Here is a 24,525-nt window from a genome sequence, read left to right on the forward strand (position 1 = left end):
CACTCCTTATTGCATCTCGCTTCCCATTGGTCAGACCCACAACCCAGTGCTGGCTGTTGGCGCGGATGTTGAAGAGCCGCGAGTTGAAGAATAAAAACAACACGAAGTAAATACTCTGCTGTAGCATATTTGCGGGTAAGTGCATGGCAGCTGTGCGTTTGAATAGTATAATTAACATTAGTTGAAAAGGCTTCAGCTGACGCGGGGACTCGGGCTGATGGAAACGTTGCTAATTGGCGTGTTTCAGAGAGTTTCCAGCGTCAGAGTTGTCTTTACAAGACAGTTACAGGTAGAAATGTGAGCTGCTGGACAACACGCAGCCAACATGGAGTCAAGGTGACAAGCACCGCTGTTCAATGGAGGTTTACTATGTGGTAACTGGAGCGACTGGTGTAAAAGGGGAGGCAAACCGAACCAGTTCTAGACACAACATCACTATCTGTAGTTAAACCAGTCTAAACACACTGTGAGCTGCTCGGGTTGTTTTCTCAGCCAAGGGGCCGCATTTCATAATCTTACAATAAACATTTAACGTGACATCTGTGTCTTCGTGTTCCAGGGAGGATCACAGCAATGGAGAACAGCAGGGCCCAGTTTCCATTCCCCTACCAGCCCTATAACATCCAGGAGCAGTTCATGCAAACCTTGTACAGCGTCCTGGACCAGGGGAAGGTTGGCATCTTTGAGAGCCCCACAGGAACGGTGGGTACAGTATGTGTGCATGTGTATTATTCTGCTCACACTGTATATATTCTGTTTACACTTCATATATTATAGCTATTCTATGTATATTTTTATATTTACTTGTGTGTATATATATCGCATGTTTACTTATTAATCGCTTTTACTGATGTCATTTTTTGACTGTCCTTTTTGCCGCTGTAACACAGCAAATCTTATCTTATCTTACATCAGTGCGGTGGTTGTTAGATTACATTAATACCTTAACATTGGTGTGTATCCTTTACACGTTAAAGGGTAAGTCTCTGAGTCTGATCTGTGGAGCTCTGAGCTGGCTCACAGACCACGAGGAGAGGAGGAGATTGCAGACGGCTGCTCTGCTGCAGGAAGGAGAAGAAGCTCTTTCCACATCCGCGGTTCAATCCTCCACGGCCAGCTCCTCGGCAGAGCCTGACTGGATCACCGATTTTGTTCAGAAGAAGGCAGAACGTGATCTGGTGTCAAAGTTGAAGGTAGTTGACTGTTTTTGTACGTCAGATGTTACTTTGCTGTGGATCTCTGCCTTTTTCCTCATAGCTTTTGAATATTATCCGATGTGTTTGTGTCAGGAGGAAGAATTAAAAAGAAAGAAGAGAGAAGAACGATTAGAAATGATCAGAAACAACGTTCAGCTCAAGTATGCGATGAAAAGAAAGGTAAGTGATATTGCATAGTGGCATTTTAAAGAACCCAGGCAAAATAAAAATCACTGTAAATCAAATCTTTGCAACGAAGTAAATTTCTGCGTATGTATCTCTAGAGCGCTGAGGATGAGGAGGCGTTCAAGTTGCTTCATCTCAGTAAAGAGGAACACACAGAGACACAAGGAGATCAAGAGGATGAGGAGCTGATCATTGCAGAATATGAGAGTGATGATGAGTCAAAGAGCAAAAGCCGGTAAAGACGGCCATTATGTGTCCCAGCTGTATCAAATGTTATGTCACAGTGAAAAATTAAAATGAAAAGACAATGACCGCAGGGTGTGTTTGCTCACATGTCCAGATTCCTTGGGCCTGAAGAAGATGACGACGATGAACTGATCGAAGAACACGTCAGCAAGGTGTGTGTGAGACTGAGAAAGTTTACAATGTTGCTGTAAGGTGTTTTATACCAGAAGGACAAGATCCCTCTGATATAAAACACAGTATTAATAGTTATAGTTTTGGATGTGTTCACAGATTTACTATTGCAGTCGCACTCACTCCCAGCTGGCCCAATTTGTCCATGAGGTTCAAAAGAGCCCCTTCAGCACGGACATCCGTCTGGTCACACTGGGCTCACGACAGGTATGCACGACACACACACACACACACACACACACACACACACACACACACACACACACACACACACACACACACACAATGGAGAAATGTTTGTGTGAGGCTCTTGTGGAAATGTCCATCTCATTAATGAATTCCACCGTTTCTACACCATTCCCTCCTTTGTTGAAACAGGATACACAAAATGGTTGGGTACTGTAGATTTGTGCAACATGTTAAATTTTGTTGGAAAATGCTTCAAATTCTACAAAGACCCTCTAAGAAGCACTAAATTTAAGGCAGTTGTACTGTAGACTGTAAATGAATGCATTTTATATAATTAAATATGTCCACTTCACTACAGGTTCCTGGATTCATAAGGGGTTAGGGGTTTCCGTGTAGAAAGACAAGCAGCCTTTTTCTCATGTCACATATCTTTTATGATATCTGTCTTTACTGTTCCTTACTTGTATTTTCTAATCTAAGAACAATCACACAAAAGTGATTATATGGCGGAAGCCTTTAAATTATATTATGTGTAATAAAAGGTGCCATAAGCAGTGTGTTGCATCTTCATTTCTGTCCATCTCACACAAAGGAACATACTTAGCACTGCACACAAAGTATTACTACTCAGTGAACATAAACCTGTGTACTTTCCAGAATCTATGCATCAATGAGGAGGTGCGTCGCCTTGGCAGTATCCAGCGTATTAATGACCGCTGCATGGAGATGCAGAAAAATAAACACGGTGAGAGCCCCCAGCTTCATAATACAGAACATCTCCAGGTAAGTTCTTGTTTGGATTAAGAGATTTGTAACGCTTGTTTGCCATTTTGCAGAGAAGCAGCATAATGAAGAGGGTGTGAAACGTAAGCGAGGCCCCGCAAAGAGTGTGTGTCCCTATAACAAAGCTTTGGCACTGCAGCAGATGAGGGATGAAGTTCTAGGAACTGTCCACGACATCGAGCAGCTGCTGAAACTTGGCAGGGAAACTCATTCATGTCCTTACTACTCCGCGCGCCTCGCTATTCCACCTGCCCAGGTAACCCGGAGTTCTTTGTTCTATGTTTATCCTGAGCTTTTCTAAATATTTAAAGGCTGAACTGATAAAAAGCACTTTTATTTTATTATAGATTTTCAAATTGTTAATTTCCAAGCAGATTTGAGTGTCTTCTCTCTTTGACTTGCAGTATGATCTATGTTTCTATGTCTGTGTAGTTGGTGGTGTTGCCCTATCAGATGGTTCTTCATGAAGCTACAAGAAGGGCAGCAGGGATCCAGCTGAAGGGACAGGTAGAATTACATGTTAAATGTTTTTATCATTTCTGATTGTGTAATAGATTTGTTCAGCTATTGCTGCTATTGTCACGTTGTGTTTATAATACCTCAGTGGTGTTATAATAAGCAATTATATTTTTGAATGTAAGATGTAAACACATCACAGTTTGGGTGCCTCATCTTTTTGCCAAACTTCCATCGGTTTCAATTACAACCAAAGTCATAATCCATTTGACATTTTACTGACAGCAGAACTGTATTTGAATTTTTTTTTTCTTTTACAGGTGTTGATCATTGACGAAGCTCACAATCTTAGTGACACACTCTCCTGTATACACAGTGCAGAGCTGACTGGAGCGCAGGTACACACACACACACACACACACACACACACACACCATCAATAAAAGTTCACGTTGAAAATGTTCATGATCCCTGTGATTTATTCAAATCTGAACCCTCTGCAGCTCAGCCGCGCTCACTCCCAGATCACCCAGTACGCCGACCGCTATAAGTGAGTGTACACACACACACACAGAATTACACAATATACTGATTCACAAATAGTAAGTATTATCTCACCTTCCTGCTATGTTTATGTTTGTGTGTCTGCCACATCAGGAGCCGGCTGAAGGCAAAGAACCTGTTGTACATCAAACAGATTATGTTTGGGATTGAAGGGCTTGTCCAGGTGTTGGGAGGTGAGTCTGTTTATAGGCTAAAAATAATGACTCTTACCAGGAGGAGGAGGAGACACTAATGGACAGTGAATTTCATTTCTGATCTATGTGTAAATATTATCTGTGCAGGTAAGGTGGGGCAGAATCCACAAAGCCAGGCGACACAAACAGGTCAGTTAGTAATTGTACACAGACATAAACTCACCTTCATACACAGACAATCATTCATTTTCATAATGTTTCTTTGTCCTTTAGGAACAGAGATGTTTACCATCAACAACTTTCTCTTCAAGGCTCAGATTGACAACATCAACTTGTTTAAGGTAGTTCACAGACAGTAATGATGCTATTGAAAGTCAAAGTCATTGCCATACTCATTACTACAATCTCTTATTCTGTCATTCTCCCTGTAGCTACAGAAATACTTTGATAAGAGCATGATCAGCAGAAAAGTAAGTACTTCATATTTATTAATACCTCTTATAGATAGTGTGCAGTTCTGAGAGTGAGCTACTGTCAAATGAAATTTACACAACATTCGTCCCCCCCTCTGCAGCTGGTTGGTTTTGTGGAGAAGTACGCAGGTTCAGGTGTTAGCCTGCAAACACAGGGCTCCTCCAACAAAGAGAACCGACGCACAGAGGGCTTAAACCGCTACCTTCAAACACTGCAGACCAACCAGAGCACTGCACCAGGTCAGAGGTCTCGAGTTAGTGCCACCTGTGAACGTCCTCATTGCAAACGTGTTGCTATGGTACAAAAATGGGATCATATAAAAATAAAGGGAAAAGCTTAATTTCAGTGACGGAGTAAAATCTATTTATTTATATTATAAACTACATTATACGATAGATGACACGTTCCATAACAGCTAATTACAGTTGCACACAATAGACACAAGTGAACTCTACAGAACATGTTGTTGTCAGACTGGATATCTAGCTTGTTGTGAAAAAGAAAGCATTTTTTGACATCAGATGAAATAAGGTCGCTTTGCGCTTGAGTTATTATTGTGTATTTTCCTATTTTCCATTTCAGTGCCTCACATCCAGCCAGGTCTCACTCTGGCATTTAGCAAAACTGACTGTGAACCATCTGGCATTTTTCTGCCTGTCGTGATTTTTATTTTGTGTGACGTTTTTTCAGCAGACCAGCAGGAGACAGTAGAGGCTGATAAAGTGCTGTCTGCATCTCCCATGATGCAGGTGGAGGGTTTCTTTAAGGCTCTCACCAACAGCAACACTGATGGCCGGGTGCTGGTGCACAGACAAGGTACCATTATCTGTTTTTACACACAAATCAATTCAAGGGCATTAAGAAAATTATACTGCTGAAGTAAAAAATGTTTCAACTTTTATCTCAGGTACTTTGTCAGAAAACAGTGTCAAGTTCCTGCTGTTGAATCCAGCGGTCCACTTTGCCCAGGTGCTGAAGGAGTGCAGGGCAGTCATCATTGCGGGAGGCACCATGCAGCCTGTGGGTCACTTTAAATCGACTACAATATGACCAAGCTTTTGCTTTTTACATTTTATAATTCTGAAAGTTGTTATATGCAGGTTTCAGACTTCAAACAGGAGTTACTATTTTCTGCTGGAGTTGGGGAGGATCGCATCAGTGAGTTTTCCTGTGGTGAGTGTCCTATTTTATTTGCAGTTTCTTTTGTTGTGTTTTTATGATGCACTCTCTCTTATCTGGCGCTTATCAATATTTCCTTTTGTGGGAATGTTGGATTAACATATTTTCAAAATGGATAGCATTCGTTACAAAACTCTAATAATTAGAATAGTACTCAGTAAAGCACATACCTCCAACATAACTCATAGATGTATTATAATGTTTTTAATCAACATCCATGAAGTATTCACTTGAAAATGTAAAAGAATGCTGTATCTGGCGTGGGGGGAAAATCCTGGATCTGCCCCCTGATCTGGATCCATTCCAATTTAATGGGTTCTTCCTTGACCCATGACGCATCCTTCCACAAAGTCTTGTGGTAATCCGTCCAGTAGTTTTTGCGTAATCTTCCTTACAAACCAACCAACCAAAAAAAGAACCTAAAAAAGTGCTGGTACAATTGTCTATAGAATGCTTTTTTAAGGCTGAATGTTTTTATTTTAACATGTCAAATTACAATAGTTTGTATTGTTATTTTGAAGTCAAAAAGGTAATTTGTTTATTGTGTCTGTAGGTCATGTAATTCCTCCAGAGAACATTCTTCCCCTCGTGTTGTGCAGCGGTCCGTCTGGTCAGGAGCTGGATTTTACTTTCCAAAACAGAGACTCTCCAAAGATGGTAACCGACATATACTATTCTTCTAAGTTCTTGCTATAATTTAATTGATTGCTTTACTGCAAATCTGTGCCTGCATGTTGGCAGATGGATGAGACAGGGCGCATTCTCTCCAACATTTGTAACGTGGTACCGGGAGGAGTCGTGTGTTTCTTCCCTTCTTACGAGTACTCGAGGCGGATGGTTTCTCACTGGGAGGCCAGCGGTGCTCTGACTCGTCTCGCCAACAAGAAGAAGGTGAGCTGATCACTTATCATTTACCCTTTTTACCCCAAATTGCCTTATTTATCATGCGTCAACTCAAGGGTAGAGTTCCCTTGTCATCTGTTTCAAAACTGACAAACGTCTCCTCAGATCTTCCAGGAGCCAAAGAAGGCCAATCAGGTGGAGCAGGTGCTGAGCGACTTCTCCCGCTGTATCCAGGTAAAACTGGCACTACTTAAAATGTCAGACCTCATTACTTCAAATTGACAATAAGGTCACTGGGAGAGATTGTCTTTACCTCTGACAGACATTGGTTGTCTCTTCTCATTTTGTCAGAGGTGCGCTCTGGGCGGCGGCGGACTCACAGGAGCGTTACTGTTCTCTGTGGTTGGAGGAAAGATGAGTGAGGGCATCAATTTCTCTGATGATCTGGGCAGGTGGGTGGAATTCATGAGCCCATGTTCATGAGCCAAATAGAGTCTGGCTGATATATCAGTTTGCTGAAATGAGCCTGTCACAGACATAATAGTATCAGTGTCATATCTGTATCTTAAAAAATATTAAACCTCAACTACATTTCTTTATCATATTTATCATTTTTAATCTGTATCAGCTATTGGGCTATAGTAGAAAGTATATTAAATGTGTATTTGTGTGACAACAGGTGTGTGGTGATGGTGGGAATGCCGTATCCCAACATCAAGTCCCCAGAGCTGCAGGAAAAGATGAGTTATCTTGACAAACACATGGTGAGACTCTACCGTTCTCTGCTGTCAGACTTCACTGTGTCTACAAACAAGAACAAGATCACAAGAGTACCGGGATGAAGTTTGCTGTCAGTGTCATCACAGTTTTGTTTTATGCTTTTTCTATTTTAGCCTCACAGTGGCGGGAGGAGCCCTGGCCAAGCACTGATAGAAAACCTCTGCATGAAGGCTGTTAATCAGTCTATAGGTAGTGACGCAAATTCCACAACAACAGATCAGTATCATTGACATTTAATGAAAGAATACATGTTTATTCCATACTTTGTAAGTTAATTGTTATTCATTCGTATACGACTCCCTCTGCCCAAAGGAAGAGCTATCCGTCATCGTGGGGACTACTCCTCCATTGTGCTGTGTGACAGACGTTACTCCAGAGCTGCTACACTCTCTAAACTGCCCACGTGGATCAAAGATCGCACAAGCACATGCACAAGTTTTGGCCCTGCTTTTGCTGCCTTGCGAAAGGTAAGAATCAGACTCAAACCACTGTACAGAGACACTACAGCACCTGGTTGTGATGTTCTTATATACACTAAATATTATGTGTTTTAGTTCTTCCAGGAAAAAAAGCAGAAGCAGGTGTAATTTTGCTGCTGAAGGGCTCAGCTGGCATCTTCCTGTTTTCTTAACGGTGCAACATCAAGACTGGGACTAGAGCTGGAAGAGGAGGAACTTCCAGAAACATTCAGTGCAACATAAGAAAATTAAAGTGTTCTGATAAAAAGAAAAAAAGAAATATAATTAAGTGTCTTGGTACTAAGTTCCTTGTTACAAGATTGCTGCAGCTCTTTAATATTTACATAAAAGTGCCCATCAGACCTCTGTGTGCCGACAGCTGGAGTTCAACAATCAACCAGCGAGGCCAGTTTCTCTATTTTCATTACTTTACCTTTTAGATTGTTCTGTTTTGCACGGGTAACAATAATATATGAAAGATTTAAAGGATAATGAATCCCAAGTATTAGAATGCACACTGCAGACATAGGCTCAAAGGGACATTTATCAGTTTGACTTCTGGTTTATCAGTCTGGAACATGTTGGAAATGAAAAACGCCTCCTCAACAGTTTTTAATTTCAGTTCTGTTGAAATTAATCACTGAAGCGGATTCCAGGCACAGCAGTGGCGTAGGCATCCATGTTAATGATCTACCCTGGAAGAAGTATTAATATTTAAAGCAGTCAATGTTATATAATGCAAAGAAATGACTTATTTAATGGAAAGATGTTAGTGAAATGTTTCTGTTTAATTTCATGAAAATATGTTTTACAGTGACTATGATATCAATAAAGTGTTTTATCATCTGAGTTTCAGTAATGTTTTATTCAGCTACTTCAACGCACTCATCACTGGCATTATGAGGAAAATTACTGCCCATTTTACATCAGTGCTTTTAAGTGTCCATTGTCCATCGCATTACGCTTCCCAGTCGTCATCGTCTGTCGCCGAATGCGGGGCAGGAAGTGGCGGGATGACGTCTGACATCCGAGCAAATGCGCCACCGGTGCCGGGGGGGGCGTCACTCGATTCTCCACCTGCAGGACCTTTACCAGATATACCTGCAGGAAGGACAGGACATTTTCACTGTCTGTAAAGCAATCACTAGAATTACTATTCTGATTTGACATAAGAGGGATCCTCACCTTTCCTTCTCATGGCAAGTTTATTGAAGAGATCGGACATAAAGTCTCCACCACTCGATGCTGCTACCGCCGCTGTGAGACAAAGAGACGGGCAGTTAGTGAGTAATCATGCAATCAATATTAGTAACTGAAGCAGTGTCTCTCATTCCCCAGTGCTGCGCTTTAAAGTGGAGCAATTACAACAAGACGTTTTTTTCCAATCTAGTCAGTATAAGCAGTTCTCTTGTACAGCAAGAGGAACTGTTGGGAGATTACCTGGCTGGCCAACCACAAATGAGGCAAAGGGTGACTGTTGAATAAAAGGTCAGACACTAACCACGTCAGCCTTTTTAAAGAGGTTGGTGTTAATCAAATAAAATTCATCAAGCCGTGGCCTGTGTGAGATTTGTCTTTAAAAATGCTCACATCCTCACATGCAGTGTATCCCTATGACCTCATGGGTGAATGCTAACCAGAGAATGGCCCTGCATTGATTGCATGACTTTCACATCATTGTTGAAGCTGCATCGTGTCGCAGTTAATAAAACATGAGCAGAGAACCACAGCCACACGAACAATCTGACACCTTGCTCTTGCTCCTTCTGTTTCTTCTTTTCCATCTTGCGCGCTTTGACGTTGCGTAACTTGGCCTTGCCGATGCCCCCGGCGTTGCGGATGGACTCCAGCAGACTGGCGCGGCCGTCTGACGGCTGAACCGCCTCGCTGGGAGCACCAGGCTTGGGACCTGCAGAGTCAGAGGGGACGGTCAGGGAAGCATTAGTGTCAGTTGGCTCACTCAAATGTAAGAGTCTGTATAGGGATTCTTAGCGTGTCAAGTTCAATCATATTCCCCCAAGCGTGTAGACTGTGCAAATTTCTGAATTGGCTGCACGTGACATACCTGAGCTCGGCACTCTGGAGACGTCTATGGGGCTGTCCACAGGAGGTGGGGGAGGAGGAGGTGGAGGAGGGGGAGCTCCTGCAGGGCTAACAGAAGGGAGGGCAGGCTCAGGGAGAGGAGGAGGAGGGGGAGGGGGAGGTGGTGGCGGAGGTACAGCATGAGGCTGGAGCTGAGATCCTGAAACAAAGATGACAAATTCACATTAGCCTGCGAACACTGTTAACCCCAAATACAATGTCATTTGTACAATGAGCCATTTTAAGACATGAACTCATGACATTCACAATAGGACATTTCCCGGAATATACGGTAAGGAGTTGAGACATTTTAATAAAAGGGCTGACAGGAAAAGTTCAAGAAATCATCTGGAGGACAATTTCGTTCTCCCTCTGGACATTTTCAGGAAAATGTCTGAAAGCAACTGCAGTAAAAATGTTTAACTATACTTATCTTTTTAGATCAAACATCATAAAGAGCTTCACAATAAGAGACAAGGGCAAGTTATAAAGTGTAAGTCTAAACCTTCTAAAGGTGTGCATGTGTACCTGGTGCGTTGCTCTCTTCAGTGAAGGAGGGCAGCTCAGGGATGCTGTGTGTGGGTCCTGACGGGGCGAAGCCGGGGCCTAGGTCTGCGCTGTAGGACAGGTCGTCTGCTATGCCTGGCAAGTCGGGTAAGTACGATGGCACATCTATCTCAGGCACCTCGCCCAGATCTGGCACATAAAAATAACTCTCTGCAGTCTGTTAGAGAGGAAAGGTAATCAGGATTAATTGCTGATATAAAAAGGTCAAATAAAAAATGTGTTCTGGTTGGAAAAGGCTGTTGGAGGTACCTGTCTTTCTAGTTGTTCCCTCTTAGTGATGGATAGCGGAGCATCGAAAGGTTTCTCTTCTTTCTCCGTCTCTAGTGTTGTGTGTGTTTTAGTCACTGCTCCCGCCAGAGGATCGAGGAACACATACTTCTTGTATCTTTAAAAACACACAAATCCAAATATATGAGTAAACGATTTCAATCTAACCTGTGTTTACAGTTGTTTTGTTTTTTTTGGACTCACAGGTTCTCTGTGGTATTAAAAAGCAGCAGGGAGCTGACAGACGAGATGTTGCGAGGCAGACTTCCCAGTCCCTCCTCGGTCTCGTCCTCGGACTTCTTCTTATTGCCAACGCACACAGGGAAATATATTAACTTCTCCTGAAAGGAAAGCAGAGAGTGAGTGGGAGATCTGTAAAATGTCAGCTACAGCTTGAATAACTCATATCGCAAATGTCACCAAAGTGCTCCTGCACACAGACGCATGTGCCCACGAACACTGTAATACTGAATGATACAGTCAGGGACATGGCTTCTGGGGGAATATTGAATAATGCATTTCCACAGCAGATACAACATTTTAGCAATGTTTTCATTTCACTCTCCACTTCCGACTAGTACACACAGAGAGGAAAAAAACCCAACACACTTTACAAAGATCTAAGTGCACACAGCAGAAAAGATGTTGGCTTTTGTAAAGTTTCCTAATATGGTGAAGGAAGAACTGTGGTGTTCTGTGGTGTTATAAATAATTCAGGAGCTGGAGCTGGTGCTGAATGCATGCATGCACACACACACACAAACAATATACGATTAGTAAAACCCACAATTACTATATATTTTCACTGTCTAGGGATATATATTCATATCTGTCATGTGTGTCATCTGGGAATCTGACTGATGTGTAGCCAAACCTACAGCTTAAGCTCTGACTGTGACTGAGAAGGGAAAGGACATGTATATTCTGGGATGTTTCTCACACGTCTATGTTGTTTCCACGTCCTCTTTACTTCTTGATCGAGCATCAAATTTGTAGCAAAATCTGAGTAGAAAATGTGTGATCTCTCATGTCTTTACTACAATAATAAATACAAAAGACAATACAAAAGGTCAATGCAACACTTGATTAAGTGGATGTCAGTTGGTTATTTGACTCTGAGACATGGTTAAAGGCTTATCAGAGCTGGCTGATCGATAAATGGTTTTATAAACACACATTCTGCTAATCATGATAAAACAGCTGCATATCTACCACAGAATGATGAGAAGAACAATACTTAATATGTTTTACCACTAATATGTTAATTGATAATAGAGATGTGTTGTATCCAGACCAGCTCAAATAACAATAATAAAGTTAGATTTTTGTTCAATTTTGAAAAGGGCAGGTTTTTGTTCTAATTCATAGAGCAGTGTATTTTATTTATATATATATATATATATAATAACACATTATCAGATCACACAAGCCTGGCCTGATGATAATGAACATGCTCGGGTCTTAATGCTCATGAATTCAATCTGTTAGTATTAAAAGTAAAAATCTGTTAAAGAATATTAAAAAAACAAAGAGCCATCCTTCTGTTTTCCACCACTCATCCAGGTCTGGGTCATCTTAGGCTGAGCAAAGTAGCTCAGATGTCCTTTTCTGCCTCATCATCCCACTCTCCCCGAAGGATCCCGAGGTGATGCCAGGTCAGACGGGATACGTATTACCTTGACAATGAGGCATCCAGGAAACATCAGCTGCTCCCATCACCTCGTCGGGCTCCCTTCCAACACGGAGGAGGGGAAACTGCACTTCTAGCTCTTTTTCCCTCCCTTACCCTGCCCCTAAGGTTGAGCCCGGGACACCCTGGCAGGAGATGATTATATTCTTCCTGCGTCATCTCAGAATCACAGATTCAGGTTTCGATATTAAATCAGCTCTTAACTCCAATATTGATACTAGTGGGGTCATGGGTGCCTCTCCAGTCTACATAAATATAAATAGTCAAAACTAGAGCTACAAGCCTTCCTGTCCTTGTATGACCACAGCGGGAGAACATAAAATTCCACATAAATGGAAATGAATCATCCTTCTATTTAACCCCGTTATAAACCTGCAGCACCAACTGTATAACAATGTCCTTCTTCTGTCATATGTTTGTTATAGCATTGTCCATGAGAACATTTTGTGAAACCATGTCAAACTGTTGCATAACTGAAAGCATTGCATCACAAAAATAAAAACCCTTGTTTAGTCAGCACGTTTAATATATTCATCTCACCTGCAAGGCTTTCTCGTCAAACGGTCGAAGTTTGTTCTGTATCCTCTGTCGGGGACGGCTCTGTGAGGAGGGGTCTGCAGCCCCAGTAAAGATAGACGAGTAGTCCTGAAGTCGATCTGGGGCCGGGTACTTGGCACTGGAGAAAACCTATAAAAAAAACATACGCACAGAAAAAAGCTGAAAACTGACACACACAGATCGAATTATTGTCTGTTACCCATATTGTCTCTGAGTTTGTCTGTAGCTGCCTTCTGATGTGAAGGTGCGTTACCTTGGTGGCTTTCTTACTGCCTTTGATCTTGTCAACTCGGGCCTGAGCGAGTCTGATCCGGTCAGTGACGGTCTGCAGCTGCCGCCGATTTTTCTCCACACTCTCTGACACCCTGGAAGAAACACACACACACACACACCTAAATGAATATTGACGTGCACATATCCACGCACACAGGGAAATATGTCTGACACCATACTGCAGAATATGGAGCGTGGGACTTGAGACAACCTACAACACTTTTCCTTCATTAAGTGCTGAATCCCTGTCATCACTAACAACCTTTAACACATTGCACTTCAAAAAGGTTGCATTGATTTAACAGTACCAGGAGAGACTTCCTCCTTTTTCTTCACTTTCCAAGGTGCTTGACAGAAATCTTCATAACCGTTATACTCTGGCACACAATATGTCTTCAAATATGAATTCTACATGCAGCCCATTACATATAACAACGCTTGTTTTCTATCCAGTAAAAATGCTGTATTATAAGCTACCAGCACAACGAGGGATGGCTAATGTGTGGTGACCACTGTGTAATAACTATTTAACCATCAGCTCTGTGACCTGTTAGTAAAATAGTATTTGGTATATAAAGCTCATTTAAAAATGAATTGGTAATGAAAATGTCCCTGTGACTGTTTCTTGCATCCCCCCAACTGCAACCTGGGAAATGCCCCAACTAGGTCCCCAGAGCCTAAAGAGATAATTGTACAATCTCAAACGGCAAAAAACACAAGCACCTCTTATAAACTGTGACATGTGCAGAGTAAATCTACATACATGTGTGATATGCATGTGTGATTCTGGGTTTACCGTCTGAAAATATCCGTAGAGATGGTGTCCAGGTAGAGTAATGCATCTGCGATCTGATGGACAGCCTCCTCTCTCCTCAGGTCAGGTTGGATGAGAGGCACCGAGTACACCTGGCCCTCCAGGCTGTGCTTCTGGTTCATCCTGACAAACAGCAGCAGCAAGGGGAAATCCTGTCAACATCTAAGACAAGGCTGCGTCACCAAATCAAAATCTGATCTTGAGTATGGAAGCATATTCTCGCCCCTGGGTTAAGACGATAGAATTTCATCAAAAATCAATAAATCAAACTGTGATAGGCCGATATTGAGAGAAACCTGGAAAACTGTGGCAAGTTAACCGATTTTCTAATTTCAGTCAAGGTTATAATAAATGTTGTTAGATCCAAAACCATGACAGTCATTAAAAACATGGATAGATTAAGGCACAACAGGCCCTTGGGTACAGACAAGTAAGACAACCAGGGTTTTAATGAGAAAATAGGAAGAGATCACATTACTCCGTCTTAAGCGTCTTTACACTGGCTTCCAGTTTCACGGAGGATTGATTTTAAAATGATTGTACTTGTTGTACACATCAGGCAAGCTGCTTCTGTTGAAAGTTTTAAGAAACAAGCCAAGACCTATTTCTGTGAACTTGCTTTGACTTAGTTTTCATCTTTTTTTTAACACCATTGGCTTCTTTTCTTACTTCTTTTTATACCTTTAGCTAGTTTTATGCTTTTATCCAAAGTCTTTGTTTCATTGCTAACGTGTTCTTATTAATCTATCTTATTTCATGTCTTTGATTTTATTGTAAAGCCCTTTGAGTTGCATTTTATGTATGAAAGGTGCTGAATAAATACGATTTATTAGGGCCCGAGCACCGAACAGTAGGAGACAGTGGGAGGCCCTATTGAAATTGTAAGCATTATTATTTTTTTTTTTTCAGGCAAATGAATTGGCTTTTTGAGGGCTTTTACATGCTCAAATAGTTACCAAAGTTTGCAGAACATTTGAAAGTGGTGAAAATGTACGTATTCTGGAGTAATTTTAAATGGGCATGGCAAAATGGCTCAACAGCGCCCCCGCGCCCCCTGCAACGCGTTCACGTTGACCGATCTTCACAAAAATCGATACACAGGTGTATCATGACCAGACAAACAAAAAAGTCTAGAGGTGCACTCTGGGTGTCTCTCTCTCTGGGTCTCTCTGTCTCTCTCTCTGTGTCAATTGTTTTATATTGAATGTTTGTCAATAGATCAATTTCACCTAAATCTTACACACTATTTCATCCTGTCACCTGCAGACAAACGTCATTTGACTTCTAGACGAGAACGGAAACTTCTTGTGAGAACAATCCTCGATGACCACAAACCAACATAAAGACAACAAACTACTCAGCAGATAAGAGAAAATAGAGCATCAACTGTTCCAAGAGCTTCATCAACAAATAGATCTGCTCTCTGTTGTAAACATGCAGCAACCAGACATTGTGTTGAGCCTCAGAGCCGAACTCCTCCGAGCCAACAGGGAGATTATGGCTCTTAAAAATGGAAACTTGTCTCTGAAGGAGCAGGTGGAGCAGCTGGAACACCAGCTAAAAGACAAAGATGGTCTCATAAAGAAGGAGACCAAGAAACGGCGTGCTCGCCTCAGGGCCTACATTGACTGCATGGCCGAGCTCACTGAGTGTCAGGCCAAGGCTAGGAGTATGGAGGCAAGTCTGCACCAGGAGCCACCTCAGCCTGAGACAAGCTGGAGCAGAGAGGTGGAGCAGAGAGGTGGAGGTGGAGAAGGAGATCCAGGCTCTGAAGGAGCAGTTGGAGCAGCTGCAACATCAGTTGAATGACAAAGATGGTCTCATAAAGAAAGAGACCACGAAATGGCGTGCTTGCTTGAGGGCCTACATTGACTGCATGGCCAAGCTCACTGAGTGTCAGGCCAAGTCCAAGAGTATGGAGGCGAGTCTGCACCAGGAGCCACCTCAGCCTGAGACAAGCTGGAGCAGAGAGGTGGAGGTCGACAAGGAAAAACAGGCCAAAAAAGGGAGAACTCCCTACATCGGCTGCCCGGGCTTGCACACTACAAAAGAAAAGGAGCATAGGAAGAGTCGGGGCTGGAGGTGAAGCAGGAGGAGATGACTCCAACTATGGGACTGAGCTGCAGAAAGGTGGAGACCGAGATGAGCTGAAATCAGGCGAATCAGTGCTCAAAGAAGAGAGGGATGATTAGACGTTTCCCTTCACCCATTCTTACCTCACCCACTCCTTCCCTCCTTGGCCCCGCCACCCTCACCCTTTTCCTACTCCTCAAAACAAACCCCTCCCCCGTTCCCCCTTTGTACAATATTATAAATATTTGAATGATGTGAATGTTGTAAATATGTTACATTTTGTGAATAAATATAACTAGTACAGTAACATCTACCTCTGTCTTTCTGAATATAGATACAGGATTCATGGCCCTGATCAATTAACACAGTGTTGGAGTGAAACAAATCAGTGTGATTCATTTAGTGTGCCACTATTCATAGCAACACAGCACAGCAACACAAGACAAACAATGTTTCTTTACTTTTTTACATTTGGTCTAATCTATATATTAATTATGACAACAATACAATAATAATAATAATAATAATAATAATAATAATAATAATTAATAACCTTGTCATCAGTTAGTTTTCATATTTAATTTAACTGTTTGCTGATGATAAATGTAAAAATCACGAAATTAGGCAAATATCTGTTCTGTAAATCGTGACGATTTCACAGCATCTTTTGGGTAACAATGTCTATTTTAAGTTGTTCTCTTGTTTACAAATGATACAAAGATTTGTTGGAACCATTTTGAAACAAATGAATAAGTGGAGCTGTAATTATTATTATTATAAAGAACCCTCACCTCCTACATAAAAAGAAAAGGGGCTACTGTGGTCATTCAGTATCTGTGTTGTTGTCTCTTCATGATGTAATGTGTCGTTTGGTGCAGATGTTTGTTTTCTGCACATACTGCTGTTTAGTGTGTTTCTGCAGTAGTTCTGAGTCTCTGTTGTGTCTCCTGGTAGTTGTCTTGCAGCTGGGGGGCCCCTGGACCAATGTCCAAAGGGCCCATTCAGGAGTCCACCAGGATTCAAGTGAAAACCTGCTGCTTTCACACGCTCCTCCACCTCATGTGACTCTCACATGACAAAGCAGGAAAATGCAAATTCACTGTGAAATACAAACGAACTGTGATGCTATGTGGAACTGACACGAGTCCATGTCTGTTGCTAATGGCGAAGACATGACAGATAAACAACCTATATAAAGTTAGACTTGCTCAGTCTGCTCGTAATGAGGCTAGAATCGCTGTGATCCGACACCTACAGATGAAATGTCCGGTTACACCTTCTCATTCATAAATAACTCTTACCTGACCATGGGGACAGTTTACTTGTCCACCGTTTAAACTTAATATATGAAGAAGAAGAAGAAGTATCGGTGATGCAGACCCAGCTACTTATTTAGCAAAACAACGGTCCTGTCACTTCCGCATCCCGGGGTCACGTGACTCTACCGGAAGTACAATGTTGCATTTAAAGTGTTCCGGAAATTTCTGCTTTCTGACCTGAACGCACCACAACGACGATTAATAAACCACAGAGAAAATCTAGATGATGAACTACGACCTCATTTCTGAACAAGGCAGGTTGAATGGGTTTTTAAGTCGAAAGATACGGTGGCCATGAAGTGCAAATCACAGGAGCAAAGCCCTAAATACAACGGAAAATCACAATACACAACGAAAAATCATAATACAAAACAACAAATCATATTACAAACAACAAACCATAATACAAAACAACAAACCATGAAACAAGACAACAAATCATATTACAAAACAACAATTCATAATACAAAACAACAAAACCATAATACAAAACAACAAACCATAATACAAAACAACAATACATAATACAAAACAACAAAAACTTGATACAAAACAACAAAACCATAATACAAACAAAAAAACATGATAAAAAATCATAATACAAAACAATGAATCATAGTACACAATGGTGAGTAAAAAAAAAACACGACGGAAAATAAAAAAAGGGACGAGCAGTGTTTTCTTATTTGCAGTGGTGTTTTTTTGATTCATCGTTGTTTTTCCTTATTTTCCGTTGTGTTTTGCATCTCAGGGCTGCCCATTGTAGAGAAGGCCTCTCCTGAACCAAAAACCTGAGTATAAATCCAACTTCTATCAACATTTATAACTCGTCCTCTGCGGTCCTGCTGCTGCTGGATTGAGCCTCTCTTTGGCCGAAACAACGATAACATCAAAAGAGCGTGTCACTAAAACATAAAGATAGTAGAGCCTATGACAGTTGACAAAACATTCAGTTGTCACATTGTCTTTGAGTTGTGGAAAACTCCATCTGGCAGGGAACTTTTTACTATATTTATGAAAATATTTACTAAATATTTATATTATATAAACCATACAAGCTACACTACATGCTTATATAAATATTTCATAGTACACGAATTACAGGAGAGTTTCACATATATCTCTATGCAGCCTATAGGGTGCGCGCTTACTCCGGAGTTATCTTGTGCCTGTGCGTAATGACGTGTCTGTCCTTCAGCTCCAGCAGCATCTCTCCTCCTCCTCCTCCTCCCCTCCTCCCTTCTGTCACATCTGGATTTGGCTCCTCTCATCAGCACCACTCGGCGCAGTGGGGGAGAGAGAGCGCGGGAGGGAGAGAGAGGGAGAGCCGGAGAAGCGGAGGACAGCTCGGTCGGTGCAGCCTCATCCACAGCGGAGCAGAACCAAGGAATCCGCACTCACTGATTTTTATTTTGCATCCCCGCTGTCCTCCACCCGCAACTCCAGCTTCTCCCTTTTTCTTCTTCTTCTCCTTCTCTTCCCTCCCCTTGCATTTGGGTATGATGAGCTCCAGCCTGCTAGAAAACCCGGTGCAGGCGATTCTGTACCTACGGGAGCTCACCACCATCGTCCAGAACCAGCAGAGCCTCATCCAGACCCAGCGCGCCCGGATAGAGGAGCTGGACCGGCGGGTGGACGAGCTCATCGGCGAGAACAGGCACCTGATGGACGTCAGGGTCCAGCAGCAGCATCCTTACCACCACCACCACCTCCACCACCATCATCTCCCCGACCCCAGCTTCCTCCATCACCACCATCACCCCCCACATGAGGACCCCGAGCCTGCAGATGCGGGGTCTCTGCCGGAACATGCACCAGCAGCGCAGGTCGAGGCCACTCCGGAGGTCCAGCCTGCTCCTCCGCAACCTATGGACCCGGGGGACATGCAGCTGGTACCGGCCGATCCGTCCACGATCTCCCCGGTCGAGGGTGACCCAGAAAACGGCGGAAGTTTCACCAGCTGCCGCTCTTTGGTGCAGATGACCCCCACAACCCTCTGTCGGTCTCTGGCCAGGACATCTGAGTGAGTTGTGGTTTATGGTCATTTATTATGGTGTGTGTGTGTGTGTGTGTGTGTGTGTGTGTGTGTGTGTGTGTGTGTGTGTGTGTGTGTGTGTGTGTGTGTGTGTGCGTGCGTGTGTGTGCGTGTGTGTGCGTGTGGCTTAGGTATTACTTATGTTGTGGGCACCTAAATGTGTTAACACACTGACATTATGGGGACCTGTCTCTTCATGAGGACAAATAAGTCCCCACAATGTACATCATCAAAATTTAGGTTAGAGAGGTTAGAGTAAAGGTTATGCAAGTGGTGTGATTAAGGCTATGTCTCCAGGATATAATGTAAGTCGATGTAATGTGTGTGTCCTAGAATGGGTTTCTATGTTTTTTATTTTATATATTGTCTAAAACCTCCTATTGTGCTGTATTTACTGCAGTATTGACCCATACCCTAAATACCTTCCCTACCTTGGTTATCATGGCTTATTTTCTATCCATCTTAGCATTTGTGTGGCATTTGTCCAAAACTCAGTGCTTGTGCACGGGCATGTATGTCCTGCAGACTGAGCTGCGTTTAACCAATGTAGAAGGCACATGCAAATTTCCAATTTTACTCTCTGTGTGTGAGAGTGTGTGTCGGCTGAGAACTGTGCCAGAGGAGGAAGAGGTGGATTATTTAAATGAGAAGCTGGATCACGATTACTGGATCATTACATAACAAACAGCTGTAGGCTTGTATGCAGGAGTGTGTGTTAGTGTGTGTGTGTGTGTGTGTGTGTGTGTGTGTGTGTGTGTGTGTGTGTGTGTGTGTGTGTGCGAGTGTGTGTGTGTGTGTGTGTGTGTGTGTGTGTGTGTGTGTGTGTGAGTGTGTACATGTGTGTGTATGTGCTGAAAATACTCTCACAGCACAGTGGTCAATGTCATCTGCAGACAGGAGAAGCTTCACATGTGATGATGAGATACATGTCTCATCACCGTGGCTGCTGGTTTTCATTATTTATTGCATGGGATCTGGGGGGAATTCTCAGGGGAGCCGTGGGTCTCTGAAGTTGCAGCGTTAGATGAGACACACGTGCACACATGCACACAGTCATAGGCAGAGACGTAGACACCCAGCTCAGCACCAGGGCCTCGTAGTACACCCATCACATCACCTAATGAGTGAAAACTATCTTTCTCTCTTTTTCGTGCTCTCAATATCTCAGTGTGTGTGTGTGTATGTGTGTGTATAAGTGTGTATTCTGCTCATAAGTTGTATCTCAGCAGGAGTCCTGATTGGTCTCTCTGGGACTCCACCTCCAGTGAGGGGAGCAACGCAGAACGAGGAGGAGTTGAGAGGAGCAGAGGAGTGCAGAGGGGGAAACATGCATATTATAATAAAAAAAAACAGTTGTTGATATAAATCCTACAGCACACAACACCTTCCCTGCTCTGTGTGTGTGTGCCTGTTGCTCTCCCCTGTTTCTCTGCCTGGAACCTGAGTTGCGCTTGTGCTTTCTAAAGAGCGTACCCTGCGGCAACTATTTGTTAGTCTTTGACGGGAATCATTGTAACACCACTGGTTCCAAATTCAAATTAGTTTGCTGGTGAGGAGAAAAAAATTACAATAAAGGAGTCGTTGTAATAGAAGCTGGTAGCGTAAAAACAGAAGACAGCAGCGGCGTCCACCGGTTGATCACGCAGCAGAGCGGGGCCGGTGGTTTATTAAGCGGCCCTTCCTGCTCCTGCGGTTGCTGCCGTGTGTCCTTGAATGCAACCTTACATCCCAACATCCGCATTGATTTTAAGACCACCTGGATAAGACCAGTTGCTTAACACTTAATTTCTAATTTTGCTTCTGGCATTCCGCACGTGCAGGTGAAGGTGAGGTGAGGCCTTCACTTGCATTTTGAGAGGATTCTTCTCCCTGATGTCATTGGCTTCTGCATCCTGTCTGCAGCTGACTGGAGATCAGATCTGCCCTCTACTATTGCTGCTGTCAGTGTGACGAGTGTGTGTCAGCGTGTTTCTGTGTCAGTACATGTGTTTGGGCTTTTTGTGCATATGCTTGTAGGTGCATGTGTTAGCATGCATTAGGTCTTTCACCCATCTTACTTCTTACTGTTTGCATTAATATGCGTGTTTATCCAATGCTCTTATAGAGCCCAGCTTTACAGATAAATGACATGGCTTCTCCGGGTCAGCTCAGAGTGTGTCTGTGTGGTTGCATTGTTGTCAGCATTGCCAATGCACGTGGATTTGCCTATGGTGGGAGGGTGAGACGGGAGCCTCTCCTCTGCTCATTTCTCTCTCTCTCTCCAGCTGAGCCTCCTATCTGCCCCACTTAGCCCGTGGAGCGAACAGTAATCAACCATTCTCAGGAGAGAGAAAAAGGCAGAGAGATAGAAAGAGAAGGAGAGTGATTCAAGCTCAGTCGTTGTCTTTGATGGAGCCCTCGGAGGTGTCTAGAGAAAGGAGCTGGAGGCTAACATTGGATTGCACCAGTGAAAAAGGGAAGGAGGCAGAAAGAGAGGCTTGGGAATAAAGACAAAAACAGAGAGAGAGTGGCCAAGAGAGAACGGAAGGAGGAGGGGTGGTGGAGGGTTCAGTACACAGTGAGTGAGACAGGTATACAGGGAGAGACGGAAACAGAGATGAGAGACATTTGAAACGGGTGCATTTGGGGTAGCTGTCTCCTCGGTTCATCTATCTTGCTGGCAGACAAGTAGGTCGGACAGCGCAGGGACAGACCCGGCGTCCTGTGGCGCAGCCGAAGGTGAACACAATGCACTGGCAATGTTTTGAGTCCAAACCGAGTTGATCTTGATGCACGTCAACCCTCCTCCTTTTCCTTCTCACCACTTTCCTTACACCCTGATACTGGCCAATGAAACCCACTGCGTTTAGAGTACTCTTACAAAACAGGGAAGAGCAGGGAGATGGTGTGAGGGAGGACGGGGCAGGCAGAGAGGGAACACGGGCCGACAGCAGGAGCCATGTACTGTTAAAATATTCACCTGTTCTCTTTGTAAGCGTTGTTGGAGGCGGATAACTGTGATCTGTGTGTCTTGTAGAGGCAGATGGATGGACCTGCTGAGTGTGTGTGTGTGTGTGTGTGTGTGTGTGTGTGTGTGCTCAGGCCTCTTCCTCGCTGCATGACCAAAACAAGGGCCCCATAAATGTGATTCAGCTGTATTGCTGACAGTGACCTGGAATTGACTTTTCTCGTTCAGTGCTTTGGCCAAAAAGTTATTCTCTGATCTCCCTCCACTAAACTCTACTTTACACTTCACATGTTGAAAAAGTATGTTGTGTTTCCTCATGTTAAGTTTTACATTTAAATCAAAGATATTTTGGGAACTTGGGAGAGAGAATGGGGCAGTGGCAGATCTAGGATCTAAATCAGGGGCCGTACAGGGGCCGTACAGGGACCACAATTTAAACAGGGGCAGCAATTATATGTGCAACATCCATTTAGAATGCCTCCTTCAGTAAGGTGCACATTTAGGGTTGACTTCAGCAGGGGCCCATGCCCCCCTGTCCCCTCCCCTGGATCCACTCCTAGGGGGAAGACATGCAGCAGAGGACTGGAGACTCTGTTTTAGAATTTATTTCATCACATATTTTTGTGTTTTCATTTCTATCCCCCAGAATTAGATTTAAATTGTATCTCATTTTAAAGCAGTAGTTTGATATTTTGGGATATTTGCTTTCTTGCCGAGAGTTATTTATCTTTGGTCTGAGGCCAGAATCGAAATTTTCTTCTACCCTAAGATGTTTCCTATCAATTATTGATGCGGTAACTGTCTCAGAGATTTGGTTGCATGTTACAGCCTATGGCGATATGCTTTTTACATTGTTGGATTTGATGTCTGACACGTGTTCAACTAAATATTGTCCTTCGAATTAACACATATTCATAATCTTGTTAGTGTGCAGAGATTAAACCTTGAGGTAATTTTCAAGGTGGGCCTTACATAACATAACTCCACAACACACACTGTGGGTGAACTACCACACGTTACTACTGCTCATATCAATGAGATGTGAATGATTTTGCACAGAGAAGATTCCACCTTGAAGACGAGACAAGAATAACGAGATGCATCAACTCTGAAATGGACTTTTAAATAATAAATGATTTATTTTTGCAAGCAGCAAATTATTTAAATGAAGAAATAGAGTCATTGAGTTAGAGTGATCTCATGCATGAGACATGTTTTGCGTATGACCACAGAGATTACAGATCAAGTACGTGATTAATTCATGTTGAGTTATTTACCTGTTGGTAACCTGGAGGTGGAAACACACAACTCTGCATCTGTGAGTTTTAAAAATGTACATACAGTACATGTATGTTGACATGCATGTTTGAAGACTCAGTACTGAATGTAAGACAGAACGTCTCCTGCTTTTTGAGATGAAGAAGGAAGAAAAACAACATAAATGCTATGAAATGAAAACTAGAATTGAACATAATTGTTTTTCGAGATACCAGAAATCTTTTTTTTTTTAAGATTCCAAATATAGTGACAATTGGAGTGCATGAGGGCAGCAGGTACTCTGTGCCTTGGTCCCCCACCTCTGCTCTCCAAGCTCCGACGCTGAGGTTGTAAACCACGGCACAAGTGCTGCTAAAAGGAGAACAAATTATTCATGTGTGTGTTTGCGAGTGTGTAAGTGGTGACAATGGTGGAGTAGGCGTTACAACAGATGGACGAGTATTACACACGTAGAAACCTTAGAGTGTTGATTGGTGGTATCTGAACAAAAGTCATTGTTATTTGAAGTGTGTGGAAGTTGCAGTGAAAAGAAGCCTTGACTGTCAGTTTGAGTCTTGTGCCGACTCTGACCGCCTGTCACTGTAAGTCTGTGTCACGAGCAGTATGCTCCCAGGTCAGAAGACTTACTGTACCATGGCCAAGAAATTCACTGTCAACTAAGTGCTTTCAGCTCATTTTGGTAGGATCTGATGTGACCCATTTGCTCGGACACATGCCTTCAAAAACATTCAGATCAGGCAACATCCACACTAACGTTTTCATCTAAAAAGGCATCAACTCCGCTCTGGATACGTCGCCTGTCGGGGCTGCGTTTTAGTCTGGACGGGCAGAGTTTGAAGATGTTTGGAAACAATGAAATTGACCCTCACAACCGCTTGCTGATTGGTTCTTATCGACGTAGCCTTCGCTGATTCGGCAGGCTCCTGTCACATGACCCCCCTCTGGAAGAAAACCACTGGCTTC

General features: G+C 43.0%; 3 protein-coding genes across 10 annotated transcripts in view; 2 read left to right on the forward strand and 1 right to left on the reverse strand.

Moving 5' to 3' along the window:
* Positions 1-18: 18 nt before the first annotated feature.
* ddx11 (DEAD/H (Asp-Glu-Ala-Asp/His) box helicase 11) lies at positions 19-8,508 on the forward strand. 5 transcript variants are annotated; one of them, XM_034587263.1, is made up of 29 exons: positions 286-441; positions 560-702; positions 978-1,193; positions 1,290-1,376; positions 1,481-1,617; positions 1,723-1,780; positions 1,899-2,006; positions 2,646-2,733; positions 2,825-3,027; positions 3,204-3,278; positions 3,548-3,625; positions 3,731-3,777; positions 3,885-3,964; positions 4,073-4,114; positions 4,199-4,266; positions 4,357-4,395; positions 4,500-4,638; positions 5,090-5,215; positions 5,307-5,419; positions 5,500-5,572; positions 6,132-6,235; positions 6,320-6,469; positions 6,587-6,655; positions 6,773-6,873; positions 7,101-7,185; positions 7,315-7,390; positions 7,514-7,668; positions 7,756-7,789; positions 7,834-8,508. In XM_034587263.1, the coding sequence occupies exons 1-28, from the start codon at positions 357-359 to the stop codon at positions 7,786-7,788; spliced, it is 2,778 nt and encodes a 925-aa protein (XP_034443154.1). In that variant the 5' UTR covers positions 286-356; the 3' UTR covers position 7,789; positions 7,834-8,508. The 5 variants fall into 5 exon arrangements, with proteins under 5 accessions (XP_034443156.1, XP_034443157.1, XP_034443154.1 ...); XM_034587265.1 differs by lacking the exon at positions 286-441 and adding an exon at positions 19-135 and having other exon boundaries at positions 7,756-8,508; XM_034587266.1 differs by having other exon boundaries at positions 209-336; positions 7,756-8,508.
* wash1 (WAS protein family homolog 1) lies at positions 8,078-17,421 on the reverse strand. Its single transcript, XM_034587268.1, has 11 exons — positions 17,285-17,421; positions 13,893-14,033; positions 13,077-13,188; positions 12,806-12,952; positions 10,780-10,916; positions 10,558-10,693; positions 10,270-10,465; positions 9,725-9,901; positions 9,410-9,568; positions 8,845-8,916; positions 8,078-8,760 (listed from the first exon to the last, which is right to left on the reverse strand). Exons 1-11 carry the CDS (start codon positions 17,290-17,292, stop codon positions 8,618-8,620), a joined length of 1,428 nt encoding a protein of 475 aa, XP_034443159.1. The 5' UTR covers positions 17,293-17,421; the 3' UTR covers positions 8,078-8,617.
* Positions 17,422-18,505: 1,084 nt separating this feature from the next.
* The window catches only part of iqsec3b (IQ motif and Sec7 domain ArfGEF 3b), a 32,929-nt gene continuing 26,909 nt past the window's right edge, over positions 18,506-24,525 (forward strand). For 2 of the 4 annotated variants that reach the window (XM_034587259.1, XM_034587262.1), the window contains exon 1: positions 18,507-19,325. In XM_034587259.1, coding sequence (XP_034443150.1) covers positions 18,802-19,325 — 524 coding nt within the window. In that variant the 5' untranslated portion in view covers positions 18,507-18,801. Of the gene's footprint in view, positions 19,326-24,525 lie in introns of all 4 variants that reach the window. The other 2 variants (XM_034587260.1, XM_034587261.1) reach the window with 2 other exon arrangements.

This window comes from Hippoglossus hippoglossus, chromosome 6 (genome assembly GCF_009819705.1).
Source record: "Hippoglossus hippoglossus isolate fHipHip1 chromosome 6, fHipHip1.pri, whole genome shotgun sequence".
In the NCBI taxonomy this organism is placed as follows: Eukaryota; Metazoa; Chordata; class Actinopteri; order Pleuronectiformes; family Pleuronectidae; genus Hippoglossus; species Hippoglossus hippoglossus.